This window comes from Serinus canaria, chromosome 8 (genome assembly GCF_022539315.1).
Source record: "Serinus canaria isolate serCan28SL12 chromosome 8, serCan2020, whole genome shotgun sequence".
In the NCBI taxonomy this organism is placed as follows: domain Eukaryota; kingdom Metazoa; phylum Chordata; class Aves; order Passeriformes; family Fringillidae; genus Serinus; species Serinus canaria.
In genome coordinates, this window is record NC_066322.1 from 28694893 (window position 1) to 28712333 (window position 17441).

At 53.6% G+C, this 17441-nt stretch overlaps 1 protein-coding gene across 1 annotated transcript; it reads right to left on the reverse strand.

The window, feature by feature from the left end:
• Positions 1-348: 348 nt before the first annotated feature.
• RGSL1 (regulator of G protein signaling like 1) lies at positions 349-15119 on the reverse strand. The gene is given in 18 exon segments (XM_030226234.2): positions 349-751; positions 1266-1390; positions 1962-2100; positions 3178-3364; positions 4046-4175; positions 5665-5678; positions 7298-7384; positions 8047-8278; positions 10286-10348; positions 10805-11541; positions 11544-11753; positions 11898-11973; positions 11975-12060; positions 12328-12432; positions 13264-13393; positions 14075-14149; positions 14418-14500; positions 15107-15119. Coding segments are annotated over 18 exon segments (2895 nt in total).
• Between the last annotated feature and the right edge of the window lie 2322 nt (positions 15120-17441).

The following is a 17441-nucleotide window of genomic DNA, read 5'->3' on the forward strand; positions in this document are numbered from 1 at the left end:
GGAAGGCCTGGTGTTTGGCTGCGCAGTTGTTCTCCTTTTCCTGCTCCCATTTGACTTGCAGCCCAAAAGATTGGGGGTTTTTATTTCTGTTTCAGGGGGTGTGCCTGACTATTTTTAACTTGGCTATTGAAATAAATAGGAATTATGCAACAGCTCTTTGCAGGGCAAGTCTCTGTGCTCACTTCCCTATTCACCAAAGAAAGTGTCTAAGATCCCGCTGGACAGTTTTGACTGATTTTGACAGGAAAAACCAAAATATTCCATTCCCTTTTCCCAGCAGGCCTGCACCACATACACCCTCAAAGCCTGTGTGAAGGAGGAGGTCTTTCCAGGGGAACCTGAAAGATGTCAGGTCTGGGTGTTTATGCACTGGAAGAACAAACCTGGAGCATGTTGTGTAGTAGAGGGAGTGGCCTCCAGCTTCTTGGGACCAGGCGTCTTGGGTGCTTTCGAGGGGGTTTTTGCAGGTGGAGAGGCTGGAACCCTGCCCTCCTTGCGGCCCTGGGAGCTCCTGCCCCCCTTGGGCTCCTGAGAGCTCCTCTCACCCTGTTGGACCCGGGAACTCCTGCCCCCCTTGGGCTCCTGAGAGCTCCTCTCCTGCTGTTGGACCTTGGAGCTCCTGTCCCCCTTGGGCTCCTGAGAGCTCCTGTCCCCCTTGGACTCCTGAAAGCTCTGTTCCTCCTCAGGGATCCCAGAGCTGCTGACCTCCTGGTAGGCCCGAAAGGTCCTCATCACCTTCCAGGTGCAGAACCTGCGTGAGAAACAGCAAGGACAGCAGAGCTCCAAGGAGACAATTCCAGCTGAGCTCACAGGGAGCATCTCCTCTGCATTTTCAGCTCACCCCTGTTCACCCTTTCCATGCCCAGAATCCTTCCCTGGGAGCATCCTTGATTCTTCTCTATGCCCAGAACTCCTCCCTGGGAGCATCCCTGATTCTTCTCCATGGCCAGAACTCCTCCCTGGGAGCATCCCTGATTCTTCTCCATGGCCAGAACTCCTCCCTGAAAACCTCCCTGATCCCTCTCCATGCCCAAAACTCCAACTTGGGAACCTCCCTGATCCCTTCCAATGCCCAGAACTCCTCTCTGGGAGCATTCTTGATCCTTCTCCATGGCCAGAACTCCTCTCTGGGAGCACCCCTGGTGCCTCTCCATGGCCAGAACTCCCTGGGAGCATCCCTGATGGCAGAGGAACAAGTGGCTGGAGATAAAGGGTGGCATCCCCAGAGCCTCCTCCACCTTGGAAGAGGGAGGATGGAGAGGTACCTTCTCCAGAAGTACATCAGGATGGGGAAGAGGGCGACCTTGGCGTTGTGGTAGATGGCCCGGGTCAGCGGCCCCTTGGAAGATGAGCGCCAGATTAAATCCCTCTCTTTCTCAGAGATGTTGACCTGGGCACAGAAGAGACCAAAGCACTCTGCAGCACTCCTGATGGGGCCAGGTTTCTCTGCCTGACCCCACCTCAGCAGTCTCTAAGCAGAGACCCAAATTCCATCCTGCCTGCTTGCCCCAGCACAAGGGCAGGATCCCACCTGGGTTTCTGTGGGAAGCATTGTGCCCTCCAAAGGGGAGATGGCAGAGCTACTGGGAGGAGATGGGGTGGGTGCAGTGGGAGGGGATGATGGTGACACCGGCCTCTGAGGAGTGAAAGGACTGGGCTGGTGCTGGGCAGCACCATCCTGGCACTCCAGGCCTGGCATTTCTCCAGCGGGTAATGCTGGAGAATCATCCCCATCTTTCCCATCCTTATCCACATGCTTGTTCTCAATTTATCAGCACCTGCTGGGGGGTTGCTTCCCACCCCATGTGGAAGCCCCAGGCTCCAGAGCACACCCCAAAGCCCCCCCAGCAGATCCAGACCTCCTCCTGTTCCTCTTTCCCCACCACTGTTCTCAGCTGTGCTGCCACGGCCTTGAGCAATGAGCAGCCTCCAGCCTTCCTGGGCAGGTCCTGGGGTCTCACCCGCAGCTTGGGGGGGATGTCAGAGTCCAGGAAAAGTTTGCTGATGACCTCAAGTTTCTTTTTGAGAAAGGAACCGTGCTTTTCTGACTCCATGTTCTGGGGTGCTGCAGCTTCCACGCCGTCAGCCAGCCTGGAAAACCTGCCAAGGCACAAGTGCTGCTTAACTGCTAGGCTAGACAGTCCTGGTCTTGCTTAATTTGGTGTGGGAAGTGGATTTGTAGAAAATTCTTAAATTCCTTTGGCCTTGCAAAAAAGACTAAGTACTTTAGAGGACTAGAACTATGAAAGATGCATTGTAGTGGGACCCAAGAGGAGTAATTTTAGATGATTGGCTTTAAGGCATTTACAGCATGGTGTGGCAAAAGCTGATAGGCCAAGAAACACTTATAATGCAATGTAATTAAGAATTAATTGGCTTCTGATTGTAATAGCTTGAATTATAACACCTGTATTGTCTCACCTTTCACATGAGACTGAAAATGGAATAAAAGTTTTTAAAACAGCTCTCAGTTGCCCCATCTCTGTGTCAGAAAAGAGCTTAATCCGACACTTGGGTGTTTGCTTGGCCAGGAAAAGCAATCCTCAGTCCTCAAAGCAGTCCCGTGGAGCAGTGACACTGGAGGAAAAGCCACCTCCCTCTTCTGCCACCCTCGTGGTCACAGGGTTCACTTTTTGGGAAAAGAGGAGGACAAAAAGATGGGGATTTTCCTAATGTGGGGGTGTTGGCTGCAGGGCTGGTGCCCACTGGCCATGGATTGGGCTTGGAGGTCTGTTGGGAACATGGACAGAGTCAAGGGAGACAAGCCACCACAACTGGGACATCCGGAATGGTGTAGCCAAACGCTGAATTGCTTGGGACTGCCAAACCAAAAGGATTCCAAACAGGAACCCTGAGCCAGGGGATGAGTGCAGGCTGAAACGGGGGCTTTGGAGGTCTCCATCAGAGATGGGTTTGGGCTTGGAAGGTCTCCATCAGAGATGGGTTTGGGCTTTGGAGGTCTCCATCAGAGATGGGTTCAGGTCAGAGCCAAGGCAGGCTGGTGCCAAGGCCAAGTTGGATGGAGCTCTGAGCAACCTCGTCCAGAGGGACACATCCCCGCCCAAAGCAGGGAGCTGGAACGAGGTGACATTTAGGCTCCCTTCCAACCCAAACCATTCTGGGATTCTGTACCACCAGGTACCTGAGCGCCCAGAAGAAGGTGGGAGCAGAACTTACCTGTCCATCTCCAGGTAAAAGCGGAGGTCATCCACGAGGAAGTTGACGGTGATGATCTGTTTGTCCAAAATGCGGCGTTTGATCAGCGTCACCTTCTGCTGCTGCCCTTTGCCCTTGCCCTTGCCCTTGCCCTTGTGGGGGGTCTTGGCAGGACTTTTGCTCTTCTTCTTCTCCTTGACAGGCATGTCTGAGGCAGGGGAAGAGATGCCGTGTGCTGCTGCCCAGCACTGGGTTTGCTCCTTCACCTCCCCTTAGCTGCATGCAATTTGCTGGGAGCCTTTCTAGTCCTGTGTGCTATACCTTTTCTCTAGCTTGGTGATCTCCCCCATCTCTCCTCCTCTTTGCACCCACAGAGTGTTTATGTTCACTGTTTCCATAGGGAATGGCCTCTTGCTAAAGCCTGCTGGTCTGTCTAGCTGTTGGCCCTGGCTCTGACACAAGCAGATAACGAGTGAGGATGAAAGGGAAAAAATCTGTTTCCCCCATCTACAAAATTCTCTTGATCTAAATAGGGTGTCTGTGTGTTTAGTAGATTACTTTTCTAACTGCTTTTCCTGCCTCCTCTCAAACCTGTGTGTAAACTTTCTGTTCAGGTCAGCTCCCTGTTGCCCAGAAAACAGTTTCCTTTTGTTTGTTTTTCTGGCCTGTCTCACCTTAGCTCCATTTAGTGTTTCCTGTTTTGGGTTGGTTTCTTTTTTTTTTAGGCAGGGATGCGAACTCGCATATGCAACATTGCTTGAGAGAGATGCAACAGCATAACAGGGCACTAAGTCATGGTGGTGGGAGGTAAGGGACAGGTTTTCTCCATTTTCTTCTCTACCTAAACCCAGGGGAGGGAGGAGCAGGGGTGGCAGGACACTGGACATACTTTCCCTCTTGTTTCTTCGCTCCTGACGAAGAAACTCCTCAAATTCTGCACGGCGCGTGTGTTTCTTCATGTCCCTCCGGAACTTGCAGAAGCTCCTGACAAGCTCCCGGATGGCATCCCAGGCCCATCCCTGTGGAGACACAACACAGGTGGCATCAGCCAGTGTCACTGTCATATTTTCTGGAAAAATCCCCTTGCCCGGGATTTCTTCTCCTGGGAAGCTGAGAAGCCTCAGAGAAAAAGGAAAACAATAATTATCTGATTTGCTTCTCCCGTGTTTTGCTGCTTTGGAATGTGGTTTGGACATTGTTTACCAGCTGGTCATTGATTGGTTTCATGGGAATTGTTTTGACTTAATGGCCAATCAGTGCCAGCTGTGCCGAGGCTCTGGCGAGAGTCAGGAGTTTTTCATTAGTATCTTGTTGATACAGACAGTATCTTATCCTGTCTGTATCCTTTCTCTAGTCTTTAATGTAATATAGATCATAAAATAATAAATTAGCCTTCCAAGAACATGGAGTCAGATTGATCTTTCCCTACTGCCACAGGGATCCCTGACAATACCACAAGCCAGGGAGCTGCAGCACTGGGGCTGAGCCCTCCTCTTTGGACCCACCACTGTGAGCTGGAGCAGCCTTGGCAGTAGGATTTGTGCCCCAGGCATCATCTCTGCTTTCCAGCATTTCTGTTTCCCTGCTGGCCGCAGGGGATGGTGTGAATTGCTCAGCCAGTCCTGAGCCTGCAGGAGGGAGCTGTAGGAATGTGCCCCCTGTTGATGGAGTGACAAAACTCTCCTTTGTCTCCTTAGAAAAAAGCCCAGAAGTTTTTTTCCTCAATTAGCCTAAAAGAAATCTCATAGGACTTGGGGGACTTCACCTCAAACTTAAGGATAGCTAATTGGACAGGAGCCAAAAAGTCCCACCTGAGCAATTTACTAGAAAAAGAAGAGAACAAAGAAACAAATCGCTTCTGTGAGGTGTTTTACCAGGAGAAGAACCTCTTGCACCTGGCTTGGTTTTTCTCTGTAAAAAGTGTTGTTATTTTGCCTTTTATTAAACCTTTTTGTTTCCAACACTGCCACAGGAGCCATCCTGCTGATTTTACACCTTCTAAGGTAGCTGAGCTATCCTGGCTGTGAAATAGATCTCCAAGAGCTCATGGGACCTGGCTGGAGGAGACCCCAGTTTCTGGGAGCCTTTCCCTGCTGCCTTTCTGCAGCTCTCCAAGTCTGACCCCCTCACCGCATTTATGTGGCATCCCTTGTCTCACAGCACCTCCTCTCTTCCTTGCCTGGCAAACACCCTCAGCCTGGGAGGACACAGGGTCTTTCCTTACCATCCTCTGTGTCTTTAAGTTCTCTGTCCCTTCCTGCACAAGCTGAGGACGCCTAGACCTGGGCTTTCTGCTCCAGGGCAACAAATCCTGCTGCTGCTGCTGTTCCTTCCTCTTCTGCTTCTGTTTTTTCTGCTTCTCCGTCTTTTTCTGCTTCTCTGTCTTCTTCTGCTTCTCTGTCGTTTTCTGCTTCTGTGTCTGTTTCTGCTTCTTCTTCTTCTGATAGTTGGGTCCTTCCTCCTCTTCCACATCTTCCTCATCTTCCTCATCCTCCTCGTCCTCCTCACCCTCCTCCTCCAACCTGCCAGATGAGAGAGCATCAAGGGCAGCCAGAGGCACAAGGAGGGCACTGGTGTGATGGAAGGGGGGCTAAGGTGGGGAGCAGCTGATAGGGGATGGCCCTGGGCTTGGGGTCCCACTGGATTTCTGGTCCTGGAGGAGGTTGGACAATGGTAGAGGGCACTGGATACCCTCCCCTGGACTCTCTTCTTGCACATGGGAGTGTCTGTCCTGCTTATCTGCAGTGTTTCCTCCTCCAGTCCAGCAGCCTGCAGGCCCAGAAGTGATTTGCTGGTTTGGGGTGAGGGTCTGCATGGAATATCAGTGCTGATGGGCCATAGAAAAAATGCATTTATAGCAGTTGTTGTCTGGCCCCTTGGGGTGGGATGGATGCTGGGCAGGGTGCATTTGCATGACTGGGCTGAAGAAATCAGCTCAGCCCAGGTGCTCACCATCATTTTTCCATTTGCTTTGTATCCCAGTGGGAAGCTGCAAGGACTCGTGGCTGGAGTGTTCCCAGGAGGTGAGATGTGAGTCCAGAGATTTAAGGATGGCCACGGTGTGATTTTAAGTGATCCTTCTGGGAATCTAAGCACTGCTCAGGTGGGAATCTAAGCACTGCTCAGGTGGGAATCTGAGCACTGCTCAGGTGGCATTCTGGGGGTTGATTGAGGATGAAGTGCACAAGATTTGCACAAGGTGTGAAGAGTAAATCTGAACTGGGGGTGGGGATTGTTAATTTTTCTCCTTTCCCTGGTAATTCTGCAGTTTACACCCACAGGCCACCCTACATCTGAGAGGTCCAAATGAGCACACAGGGAGCACTGGCACTACAGGGGAGCTCTGGGAAAAACCTGAAAGAGTGGAAGGAGCAAAGCTGTGTGCTGTGAGGTGCCTGACCTGCGTTTTCTAGCTGCCCTCTTCCTTGCAGCAGCAGCAGCATTCTCTCGAGCAATCCTCTCAGATGCAACAGCTGTGGGGACAGAAACAGGGCTGGCCTCTTCCCCAGGTGACAGGCAGAGGTGCCAGCAGAGAGCTGGACCCTGGAGCCTCCACGTGGTGTCTCTGTGGTGACTCTGGCCCAGGAGACACTGAGGGAGCCCTTCACTACTGGGATACTGGGACACACAAGACAGATGATGGACTTTGGACCTGGCTAGCTTGAGAGATTTGATAACAGGATGCCTTGGCAAGAGCAAACAGAACTTTGAGGATTAAATCAAGATTGCAAGAAGATTCAATCAGATGGGTTTACTGGAAAAAGAAAATTACATCAAGACTTCTGCAAGCAAGAGATGTTTAAAATGTATAAGTTTGTTGATATGATTTTTAACCCAATCATTGTAGTAAAGCATTACTAGCCTTCCTAAAACAGTCTATAAGCATTTGTAGTCCACAATAAAATCGGACTCTTTGACCACCTCACCCTCTCCCCGTCTCTCACATCATCACTGATACTTCACCTCTCATGGTTTGACCTCCTCAGCATCTGCTTCAGAGAAATCCCCCAGTGCCACCCTCCCTGGCTGGGTTAATGCCCCAGAGCCCAGCCTGTGGTGGTGGATGGGCCCTTCCTTCTGGAGAAGCTCCCCAAGGGTGATGGATGTCTGGGAGCCCACCCAGCCTCTTGCCTGGGCTCACCGAGTGCTGCACTCATGAGCTGCAGAAGCTCCTCTTCCTTGCTTGGGCTGCCCACAGCCAGCTCATCTGCTATCATCCTCTGGAATTCTGCATCAGAGAGAGGAGAGGGGACAGACCCCGTGGCCATTGCCTCTGGTTACATGAACACTGGCTCTGAGGGCTGGGTTTTGTCACCTTCCTTGTCCCCTTGTGTGCCCTGCTCCATGATCTGCCCATGGCACTGCATTTCTTGGGTAAAACTGAGGGCCCACAAGCTACAGGGGACTGCTGTCGCCCTCAGTGCAGCACAGGTGCCTAGAAAATGGGTGTAATTCCCAAAAGAACAAAGCTGAGGGGTTACACCAGCAGCAGCAGCAGCAGCATGGGCAGTCCCAGCACCCTCAGAAGGCCAAAATGTGGCACTGGGGTGACAGGAGCCACTGCTGGCTTTGGGCTTCAGCCACTTTGCTGCAGCCTTTGTTTGATTTGGTGATCCAGGCCAGTGCAGGGATGTGGCATTTGGTGCCCCTGGTACTGGCAGGAGGGAATCTGGCCCTGGTCTAAAATCCCAGTGGACAGCTCTGACTGATTTTGACAGGAAAAAAAAAAAGCTGCCAAAGCTTTCCTTACAAATGAAGCCTCCCAGACCCACGGTACAAACCCACCCCATGATGTCCATCACCTGTTTAGGGCTACCAGCAGAGCATGAAACATGTTTTAGAGGCTTCAGCCAACGTGAGCCCCACCAGGAAGGGAGAGCCCCCTCTTACCGGCGCTGCCCAGGAGCAGCTCCATCTCTGCCTGGATGGAGCCCCCTTTCTGCAGGTCCCGAGCAGCCAGCAGCTGCCAGTGCTTGGAGGAGATCTCCTCCAAGCTCCTCGTGCCATGCAAGGCCTGGCCCAGCTGCAGGGACTGGTTCATCCTCTGGGACAGGTGGAAGTGTCCCCATCTGCCAGCAGCACGGCCTGGCACCTCGGCCATGGGGACATCCGTGCCTGGAGCCTGTGGTGAGAGCAGGGCAGGGTGATGGCACAGAGCACCTTCCCCACCTCCAGCTCTGTGCCAGGATGCCTCAGGTTTGAGCTTTTGTGTTTTTTAGATTCTGTGCTGCTTTAGTGTGTGGGTCTGGGCTTCACATGAGGGGATGGTGAGCTCTGTGCACAGAGCAGGGAGACAAAACAATTCCTGCTCCAGCTGGGCACCAAGGACAAATGATCCAAATCTCAGCCCAGGAGCACAAACAACGTGGGCTGGAGAGAGAAAAACAAGGATGGGACTGCCTGGGCTGGAGCTGGAATTGGACAATTAACTCCAACATGCAAATGGAGCAGAACTGATCAAAATGAGAGACCCCGTGACCAGTTGTCCATTTTGGGACCATTTTGGTCCATCTTGGGTGCAGCCCTGGCTGGGCTCTTGTGCTGCCCAAGGTGGATCCATTGAGGCCTTTTAATAAATCCCTGCTTTATTCTTTAGCTCTGTCCAGCCTCTGCTCTAGCTCAGCCTGCACAGGGCATCACCCACGTGTTTCACTGTGCCTCAGACCACAAACCTGCCTGGTTTAGACCTCTGCTGGAGCTTTAAGCAGTCTGGAAGGAATCCATGAGAGCACAAAGCTCAGCTCAGGCTGGCTGGGATGTACAGGCAGCCAGAGGTAGCCCAGACACGGCCTTGCAGCTTTCCTGAGGAGAAAACATCCCCGCAGGAGGGCTGGGAACAGCCCTGAAGGTGTCCCCAGCAGCCTGGTGTGCTGTTTTGTGGGCTGTTGTCCCCGGGGCTGGCTCCAGCTGGTGCCCTGGGAGTGCCTCCCTCATTGCCCCAAACCCTCCTGCAGGTTTTGCCTCTCCCCAAAGACAACCAGTAGGCTCAGCCTAAGGGCTAGAGAGGCTGGTTTCTGAGAGCAGACCCCCAAAATAACCCTGCTAAGCTGCCAGCAGCTCCCTGAGAGCGGAGCAGCAGTGCCAGGAGGAGTTTGGCTCTGGGATGGTGCCCACAGAGAGCAGGGCCCAACCCTGCTGAAGTGCCAATTGCACTCCCAGGGCAGCTCTGGCCTCAGAGGGGAGATTTCCTCCACAAGAGGTGCTTTAAAACCTGGGCAGCTAATTAACTTCCCACTAAGAGCAGCTGGGAGCTGCCAGCTGACTTTTCCAAAGTGCTCAGCTCTCCGTGGCTGAGGCTCTGGGAGCCAGGTCTTGGAGCACACCAAGCCCTGACAGCCTCCCCTTAACCTTCCCAGGATCAGCAGCTGATTTCCCATTTCATTCTGGGGAAACAGTTGGTTTGAAGAGCACCATCTGCAGTGAGAAGAATTGCCTGCACAGGTTGTGCAGGTACCAGTGCAGGTGGGATGCTCCTGCAAGGAGGTTGCTGGGTGTGATGCTGAAATTTGGTGAGGTTTTATGGGATTCCTGATGCCAGGAGGAATAATAGCCTGGGAGGAGGGTGTGACTCTGATTTCTTATATCATCCTTTTTGATGGGGGAAAAAAGGGGAAAACTTGAGGGTGGTTGAGTCATAGGCTAAAAGGCTGCATGGTCTCTTCCCCCTGTGCTGGGGCAGGGTTATCCCATGTGTGTCCTGCACATGAGTCACATTAATAGCAGTAATAATTACACATTAATAATGTGGGCAAGGGAAAGAAAGGGCAGATCAACTCCCAGAAGTGCTGGGCTCAACCATGCCTGCCCTAAAAGCCTGTAATTACATTTCTCCCAGCTTTTAGGCAGGGTCACAGCTTGTCTTAGGGGAGCTCTCACAGGTTGTGCCTGCAGTGCTGCCAGCTGAATGGGATGCTGTGCTGGAAGAGCTGAGGATCATTGCTCCAGGCAGCTGGAGCAGGGTAGGATCTGCTGTGTCACCCTGTGGCAGCACTGGCTGGGGATATTGTGGGATGCCAGACCACTAATGCTGGGCTTCTCTTCCCTCCCTCTCTCACTCCCTCTCCAACTTTTCACATCCCCACTGGAGCCTGCACACCACCCAGGGGATGCCCCTGTGCATCCCCCTTACCACAAACTGGAGGAATGTCCTGTCATCAGCAGCCAGAAATTCCTCATAGAGGCCACAGAGCACCTGAGGAGGAGCAAAGGGGGACTGTCCTCAGGCAGGGTGACAGTGCTGGTGCCACGGGTGGCTCACGACATGCTGACATGCCCAGGACACGCCTGCACATCCAGCTTGGTCCATGGGGCTGCCCAGAGGGGCTGGGACTCCAAATGGGTTTTACTGGGGTTGTGCTGGAGCCATGGTGGGTGCAAAAGGATGGTCCTGGAATGTGCACCTAGCCAGGGCCACCAGAGATGGTCAGTGACTGCCCAGCCCTGCTCTGCTGCCCAGCAAACCACTGAGGAAGCTCCTCTCCACTGGCCTGGTCCATTGCAAGGTGACTGCAGGTTATTCCCTTCCTAATCCCTTTTCCTCTTCATTTTCCAAATGCTTCTCTTCCTAAACATCCCCAGAGCCCTCACACCACCACAGGGGTGCCGATGCCAGCTGTACCTCCCAGCCTGACCCAGCACCCCTGTGTACCTTGCAAATCTCCTTCTGGGCTCTGAATATCCAGGGGGAGAATTCCCCACAGATCAGACGGTTCCACAAACTCACGAGAGTCCTGGTCTCCAAGGGGAGCTTCTCAATGCTGCTGTCCTCCAGGTAGGTCTTGCAGATCTTCTCCCCAATCAGATGGCGCAGGAAGAAGCTGTTTTCTCTGTTGGAGTCCAGCACCACAGGCAGAAACTCCTCCAGGTCGTGCCACAGGTCCAGGAGATGAGTCTCCATGGGCCGGTTCTGGTGCTGCAGGAAATCTCTGAAGGGTCTTCCAGCACAGGCCTCGGCACTCAGGGCCCAGGGAAGGAAATCCAAGGTCTTGATTGGCTTTTTCAGGGATGGCAGCCGGGCAAGGGATGCAGAGGGAAGCAGGCCAGAGGGTATTTTCTCCTTAGAGAGGTTTTCCAGATCCTGCACTGCACTGGACTGAGGTCTTCCAGGAAATGCTGCTCCTCCTCTGCCTCCAAAGGCAGGATGCTGTGAGTGCTGGGGAATGGATCCTACAGCATCCTTATCCAGACACAATTCCTCCCTGCTCCCAGCTGGCCCTGGCTGCTTCTCTGCTTTCACCTGAAAAGTGGCCATTTTCAATTCCTGGCTGTCTCTCCCCTCCTTGACCAGAGCCCAGACCTCTGCTTTGGCCTTCTGGCTGCAGTAGGGCCCTGGCACACCCTGGCTCCTTTTGATGTGCATGGTGGGGAGGGGCTCTGAAAGGCCTGGGGCTGCTGCCAGGCAGCCTGTGATAAACGTTCCCGATATTCCTGGAGCAAAGGCCTGCACAATTCTTCTTCCTCCATTCCCATCTTGCAGTGCACAAAGAATTTAGGGAGCCAGTAGCTCTGAATCATAAAAAGAACCTGTTCCTGCATCTTGCTTAGGATCTCCCTCCTGGTGGTGACGGACTGGATGTGCCTGGCTTTCGGAAGAGATCCTGAGATGGATTCAGGGAATTACAACAGGGAGATGGCTCTGTGCAGGCTGTTCCCCAGGCAGGGGATGGCATCCCATCCCCCTGGGAGCAGCCAGGAAAGATCCACTCTCTGGAAGGGCAGTGCTCATCCCCAGCTCCTCTTACCCACGGTGGTGGTGCAGAAGGTGAGGATGCTGGAGCCTTCACGCAGGTGAGTGGCTCTCAGCCTGTGCTCCAGGGCACAGGAACAGCTCCCTCTGACTCCCATCCGACTCATCCAGACCCAGGAGCCTTTCAGAGATGAGCCAGAAGTCGATCAGTTCTTCCCCTACAGATCAGAGAAGGGATGGGAGTTGGGAGGAGGCCCTGGAAGTCCCGAGGGTGGATGAAGCAGAAGGAAAGATCACCTGGACGAACGGAGGGAACAGAGCGGAGCAAAGCCACGGCTGTGCATCTCCCTCCCAGCTCCGCTGCTGGCTCACCTTCCAAAGCTTTCTCTGGCATCTTACCCATGACCCTAGCTCTGTGCCAGCCTCCTGCCAGGCAGGTGGGCCGTGGCTGGCAGGGAGGGGGCTGTGGAGCATCCCGTGCCCACCTGGGGTTCCTCGGAGGAAGGCGCAGAAGTGCTGCATGCCCTGGCTCCCGCTGATGCACCTCTCCAGCAGCCACTGGTCAGCACTCTGCCAGTTCAGCAGCTCTGCTGTGGGACACAGCACAGATGGCATCAGGGCTTGCCTGCCACATCCCAAGGAAACACTCCAGCTCCCACCCTGAAAGAGGCTGCTGGAGGGAGACCAGCAAATCACCCTGGACTGGGAGTTTCGGGCAGGCTGTGGGATGCACACGGGGTGTTTGCAAGGATAACTCGCCCCTGCCAAGGACAGCTTGTCCTGTTCTTGTGCCTCTCTTCCTTGCAAATGCCCATCTTTTCTGTCCTGAGTTTGGGGCTCAGGACAGAAAAGATGGGCATTTGCAAGGAACTTGCAACTTCCTCTAGCTTTGATTTTCAACCCGACTGGAGAAGCAGCAGCAATGCACTCAGGAAAAGCCTTAGTGAATTGCTTATTTTTCCGAAATGAGAATCAGTATTCCTGCTGCCACTGCTTTCTTCCCAGCGGTAGTTGACACGCAGGCTGAGGAAGTACCTGGCTGGACTGAGAGGACTCATTTTAGGGGCAAAGTGAGCAAAATCCCGAGTTGTTGCCAGTAAGAGAGACCACAGCCCGTTTTCCCAGGCAGCATGGGCACCTCGGCTTCCCGTGCCCCAAGATGCTCTCCAGCCCCGCTCCACCCCTGAACCCCTCGGTGAACCCTGCTGGGCAGGTACTTAGAACAGCGTGGTGGGGTAAATCCCTGCACATCCCACCGGGACCCGCTGCATCCCTAAAAATGGGATGTGCAACGCCTTCCCAACCCGGAGCAGAGGCACGACCCACTGGGCAGGCACCCGGCAGTGCCAGCCCCGCAGCGAGAGGAAGCCCGGGCGCAAAGGAGCAGCCGATCCGATTTCCTCCGTGCCGCGATGACTCACCTGCTTCCCCCGAGCGAATGAACGCCAGCAGCTTCTGGCAGAGGACGAGGTGCAGGCACAGGCTGGATTTGCAGAAGTGAGGCAGCCGGTGCTTTTCCAACCAAGCCAGCAAAGCCGCGGGGTTGGCATCCTGCGTTGCCCAAGGAGAGGATTAGCTGCGAGCGAGGAGCCGGCTCCTGGCCGGCCTTTAGGGTGAGTAAGAGCTCCCTGCCACCGGGAGGAGGTGGGGAAGGCGCCCTGTTGCTTTATGGCGATGGTGGTGCTGAGGTACGAGGGGGATACTCGAGTTACAGCCGCTGCCTGTGCCCAAAACGAGCGCGGCAGCCCCGGCTCCTCCAGGGCTTCCTTCCTCTTCCTCGCCCGCCTTCTCAGAGCCCAGGTATGGCAGCTCCCCGGGGGCTTCCAGAGGAGCGGGGGTTCCTGTTCGCTTTGGGATCCGAGCGCTGCAAGGGCTGGGGGGAACGGGGACGAGTGGGGAGGGAGCGCTGAGCCAGCGCGGTGACCCACAGGGCTTGGCTCCTGTTGAATTCAGGAGGGAGCCAGGACGAGGGGCTGATGTTTGTGTCCTTCTGTGCCGCCGCACATGCTCTCGGTGTTTATGGACAAACCCCATAAACTGCAGCAGGACTTTAAATGGATCGTGCTCCGCCCAGGGCTTAACAGCGAAACGACGCCCGGGGTTGAAATGATCGCCCAGCTGCACGAACAGAGAGCCAGAGAGGGGCCCTGGCAGTGACAAACCGGCTCCTTCCCTCCCCTGCCCCGTGCCCTTCCTCCCGCTCCTCCCTTCTAACGAGGGACATGTTCTCACCAGGTGGCTCGGCAGCTCTGGCCACAGGCACCACCGACCCGTGCCACTGATGTAAAGGGGGGTCTGCCCAAAAATCTGGATTAAAACGGAAAGAGAGAGCTGAAAGAGATGGAGGGTGGCAGAGGAGCCCAGAGCCCAGGGTTCTAGTTAGTTCCCACTACACAGAAGGGCATCAAATTCCCTTTCAGACCCTTGATCTCCAAGTTGAGATCCTCAGGTCTCCCTCATTTTCCAGCCTGAACTGTTCCAGCCCAATTTTCCTGCGGCCTCTAAAATGCCACACAAAGTTCACCTGAGGAGAGCTCCGAAAGGCTTCAGGTTTTATGGTGCAGAGTGGACTTACAGGAAGGCTCAGAAAGATGTTGAAAAAGTCAACAAAAACATCATCTTGCAGCAGCAGCCCCATGTCCGTGGAGGCTATGGATGCTACAGGGGGAGAAGAGAAAGTTACATGGGTTGTGAGCCAGGGGAGGAGTTTTGGGGAGAATCAGCTTTAGGGGGTGTGTGGTACAAGCTTGTCCTGTGCTCATGGAGCTGGGGCAGTGTGTAACATGTGATTTGGGATGGGTGGCACAGGCTGTTTGGAAAGCACCAGGTTCAGGAGCTGTGGAGTTTGGATGGCAGCCTCCCAAACAGCAAAGGTTCACAGAGACAGGGCACAAATGTGGTGGCATCCATAGGGCAAGAGAAGGGAGGTGACTGCAGGGCAGGAGCTGTGCTCCTCTGCCTTACCCAGACACTGGGAATAACACAGCTTATCCACCCAGCACTCAGTGTAAATGTTGGTGGCCAACAGCTCCCACCACCCTGCAAAGTTTTATTCATGTCTGAAAGATCTGGATGCAGGAAGGTGGGCTGGCATCAGCCTGCCGGGGGGTGGGTTCCCCCTGGAAATGCCCTCTTCCATCAAGGCACAGCAGTGTTACAGGGAGGACCTACATTTCAAAGCTTAATACTGCTTTTTTGCCCCCATTTTTCCACCTTTTGGGGTGTGTTTAGAGGGGCTGAAGCCCCCAGCAAGGGCGAACTCACCAGCAGTCATCATGGTGGTGCAGTGTTCCGGCGCTGCGTTCCAAAGTGCCAACCTGATTGTGACACGCTTGTTGGGGTGACTCCTGGGGGGCTACAGGGCTCTCAGCAGCTGCCTCCAGACCTGCTTATCCTGCAGAGGAGAACACTGAGAGAGGATCTGAGCAATGTCTGTATGTGCCTGAAGAGGGGATGTGCAGAGGGTGGAAGCCAGGCTGTTCTCGGTGGTGCCGAGCAATGAGATGAGCAGAAATTGGAACAGAGGAATTCCTGCCTGAACATGAGGAAAAACCTCTTCCCTGTGATGGTAACTGAGCCCTGGAACAGGTTGCCCTGAGATGTTGTGGAGTCTCCTTTAGTGGAGAAATTATTTAAGAGCCATCTGGGTACAATCCTCAGTACTGGGCCCAGGGGACCCTGCTTGAGCTGAGATGCTGGACCAGGTGGTCCCTTCTTGTCAGAACCCAGGACATCCCTCTGGCTGTCCTGAGCAGCCAGGACCCCTGCCAGGAGCCTCAGAGACCCTGGCACACAGCCCAAACCCTGTGGTTTTGATTATGACCTGTGGAGCAAGTTACCAACCTTAGATGAAGATCTGCAAGCCATGAAAGTTCAAGTAGAATGATGGTGAATTTATCACAGGGTGAAAAAATAGATTTTTGGGGTTTTTAGAATGGGGGCTCAGGGGGCAAGATGGAGGAATCTGGGCATGTCCAGCCTTTCTCCTTCTTCTTCTTGGCCTCCACCTTCTGGGTGATGGTGGCACTTTTGGATAGGTTTAGAGCAGAAGCTCACTGTCTAACACAGGTGATGGGGATTGGGAAGTTATTGTAAATATTGTACAGGTAGTTTTTAGTATAAAGAGATAACAGTGCCCTGGGGCAGGCAGAGTGCCTCTGTCTGTCCTGCTGAGCGACCTCGGCTGGACAGGAGAAAGGATTTTATAGATAAGGAACAATAAACAACCTTGAGACCGAGAGCTGAAGAGCTCTGACTCCTTCATCAATGCCAGGCTGGGAAAAGAGACTCTGTGACCCATCTGGGGGTCACTGAGAGCAGCAGAGACCCGAGACACCTTCTGACCTTACCCATCCTGTGATGCTGTGAAATGTCACTTTTTAAATGGCCAGCCCTGCAGACACACTCGGGCAGTCCTGAGATGAAACCCTGTTGTATTTGCTGGGAAACTGCTCCGAGAAAGGCAGGAATGATGCATTTGATTCTATGTGTTTAGAAGGCTAATTTATTACTTTATGGTACTATATTATATTAAAGAATACTAAAAGAATATAGGAAGGACACTTACTGAATGCTAAAAAGATAATAATGGAAACTGGTGACTCTTTTTAGAGTCTCGACACAGCTTGGCCCTGGTTGGCCAATGAGTTAAAACAACTCACACTGGAGACTAATGAAATAATCACTTGGGGGTAAACAATTTTCAAACACCTTCTACACATGAGCACAACACAGGAGAAGCAAATGAAATAAGAATTGCTGGGGTTTTTTTGTTGTTTCGGGTTTTGGGGTTTTTTTAAAGCTTTTTAGCTTCTGAAGAGAAAAATCTTAAACAAAAGAATTTTTTTCAGAGAATGTAAATGCCACAAAACCTTTCCCCTCTCCCTGCTGGGGCAAGCTTTTTTCCTTCAGAGCAGGTTCCTGGTGGGCACCTCAGCACCGGGTGTGGGAGCTGTCAGTCCATCTGCTCAGCTCGGGATGGGAATTTCACAGGAGACCCCACTGTGTCTGCCCCAAACAGACCAAGCCCACATTTCTTATCTGCTGTCTTTTTTCACCAGATCTGGGGCTGACACCCAACCTTGGCGACCCTGGAAGAAGAGAAAAAGAAGGAGCCCTGTCCTGCAGCAGGAGTGAGCTGTTTCCCTGGCAGGAGGAGGAATCTGCTCCCAGGTGGGTGTTTGATCCTGCTCTGATCTTTGTGCCAGAGCAGGGGGTAGGACAGTGTCCCAGTGTCCCCAGCAGCGGGGCCACCTCACGAGGTGGCGCTGTCAAACCAGGAATGCCGAGCTGCTCCCAGCAGCAGGGCTGAGCATCTCAGACAGCGCCAGCCAGCACAGGCACAGCTGCGAGCTGATTGTGGGGCTGGTGGCTGTGCCAAAACCCCAGGTGATGTGGGGAAAGGGCACCTGTGAGCCACCAAACACCTTCCCAGGCAGAGCTGTGGGAAGGAGTTATGGAACACCCTGGGAGAGGAGGAGCAGCTCCCATCATGGATCCATAAAGATTTTTGCACCTCAGCACAAGAGATGAGAGAGGGGTAGGAATGACCTGGAGTGGTGGCTGTCTCACACCTAAAGTCCCCAGAGAAAGTCAAAAC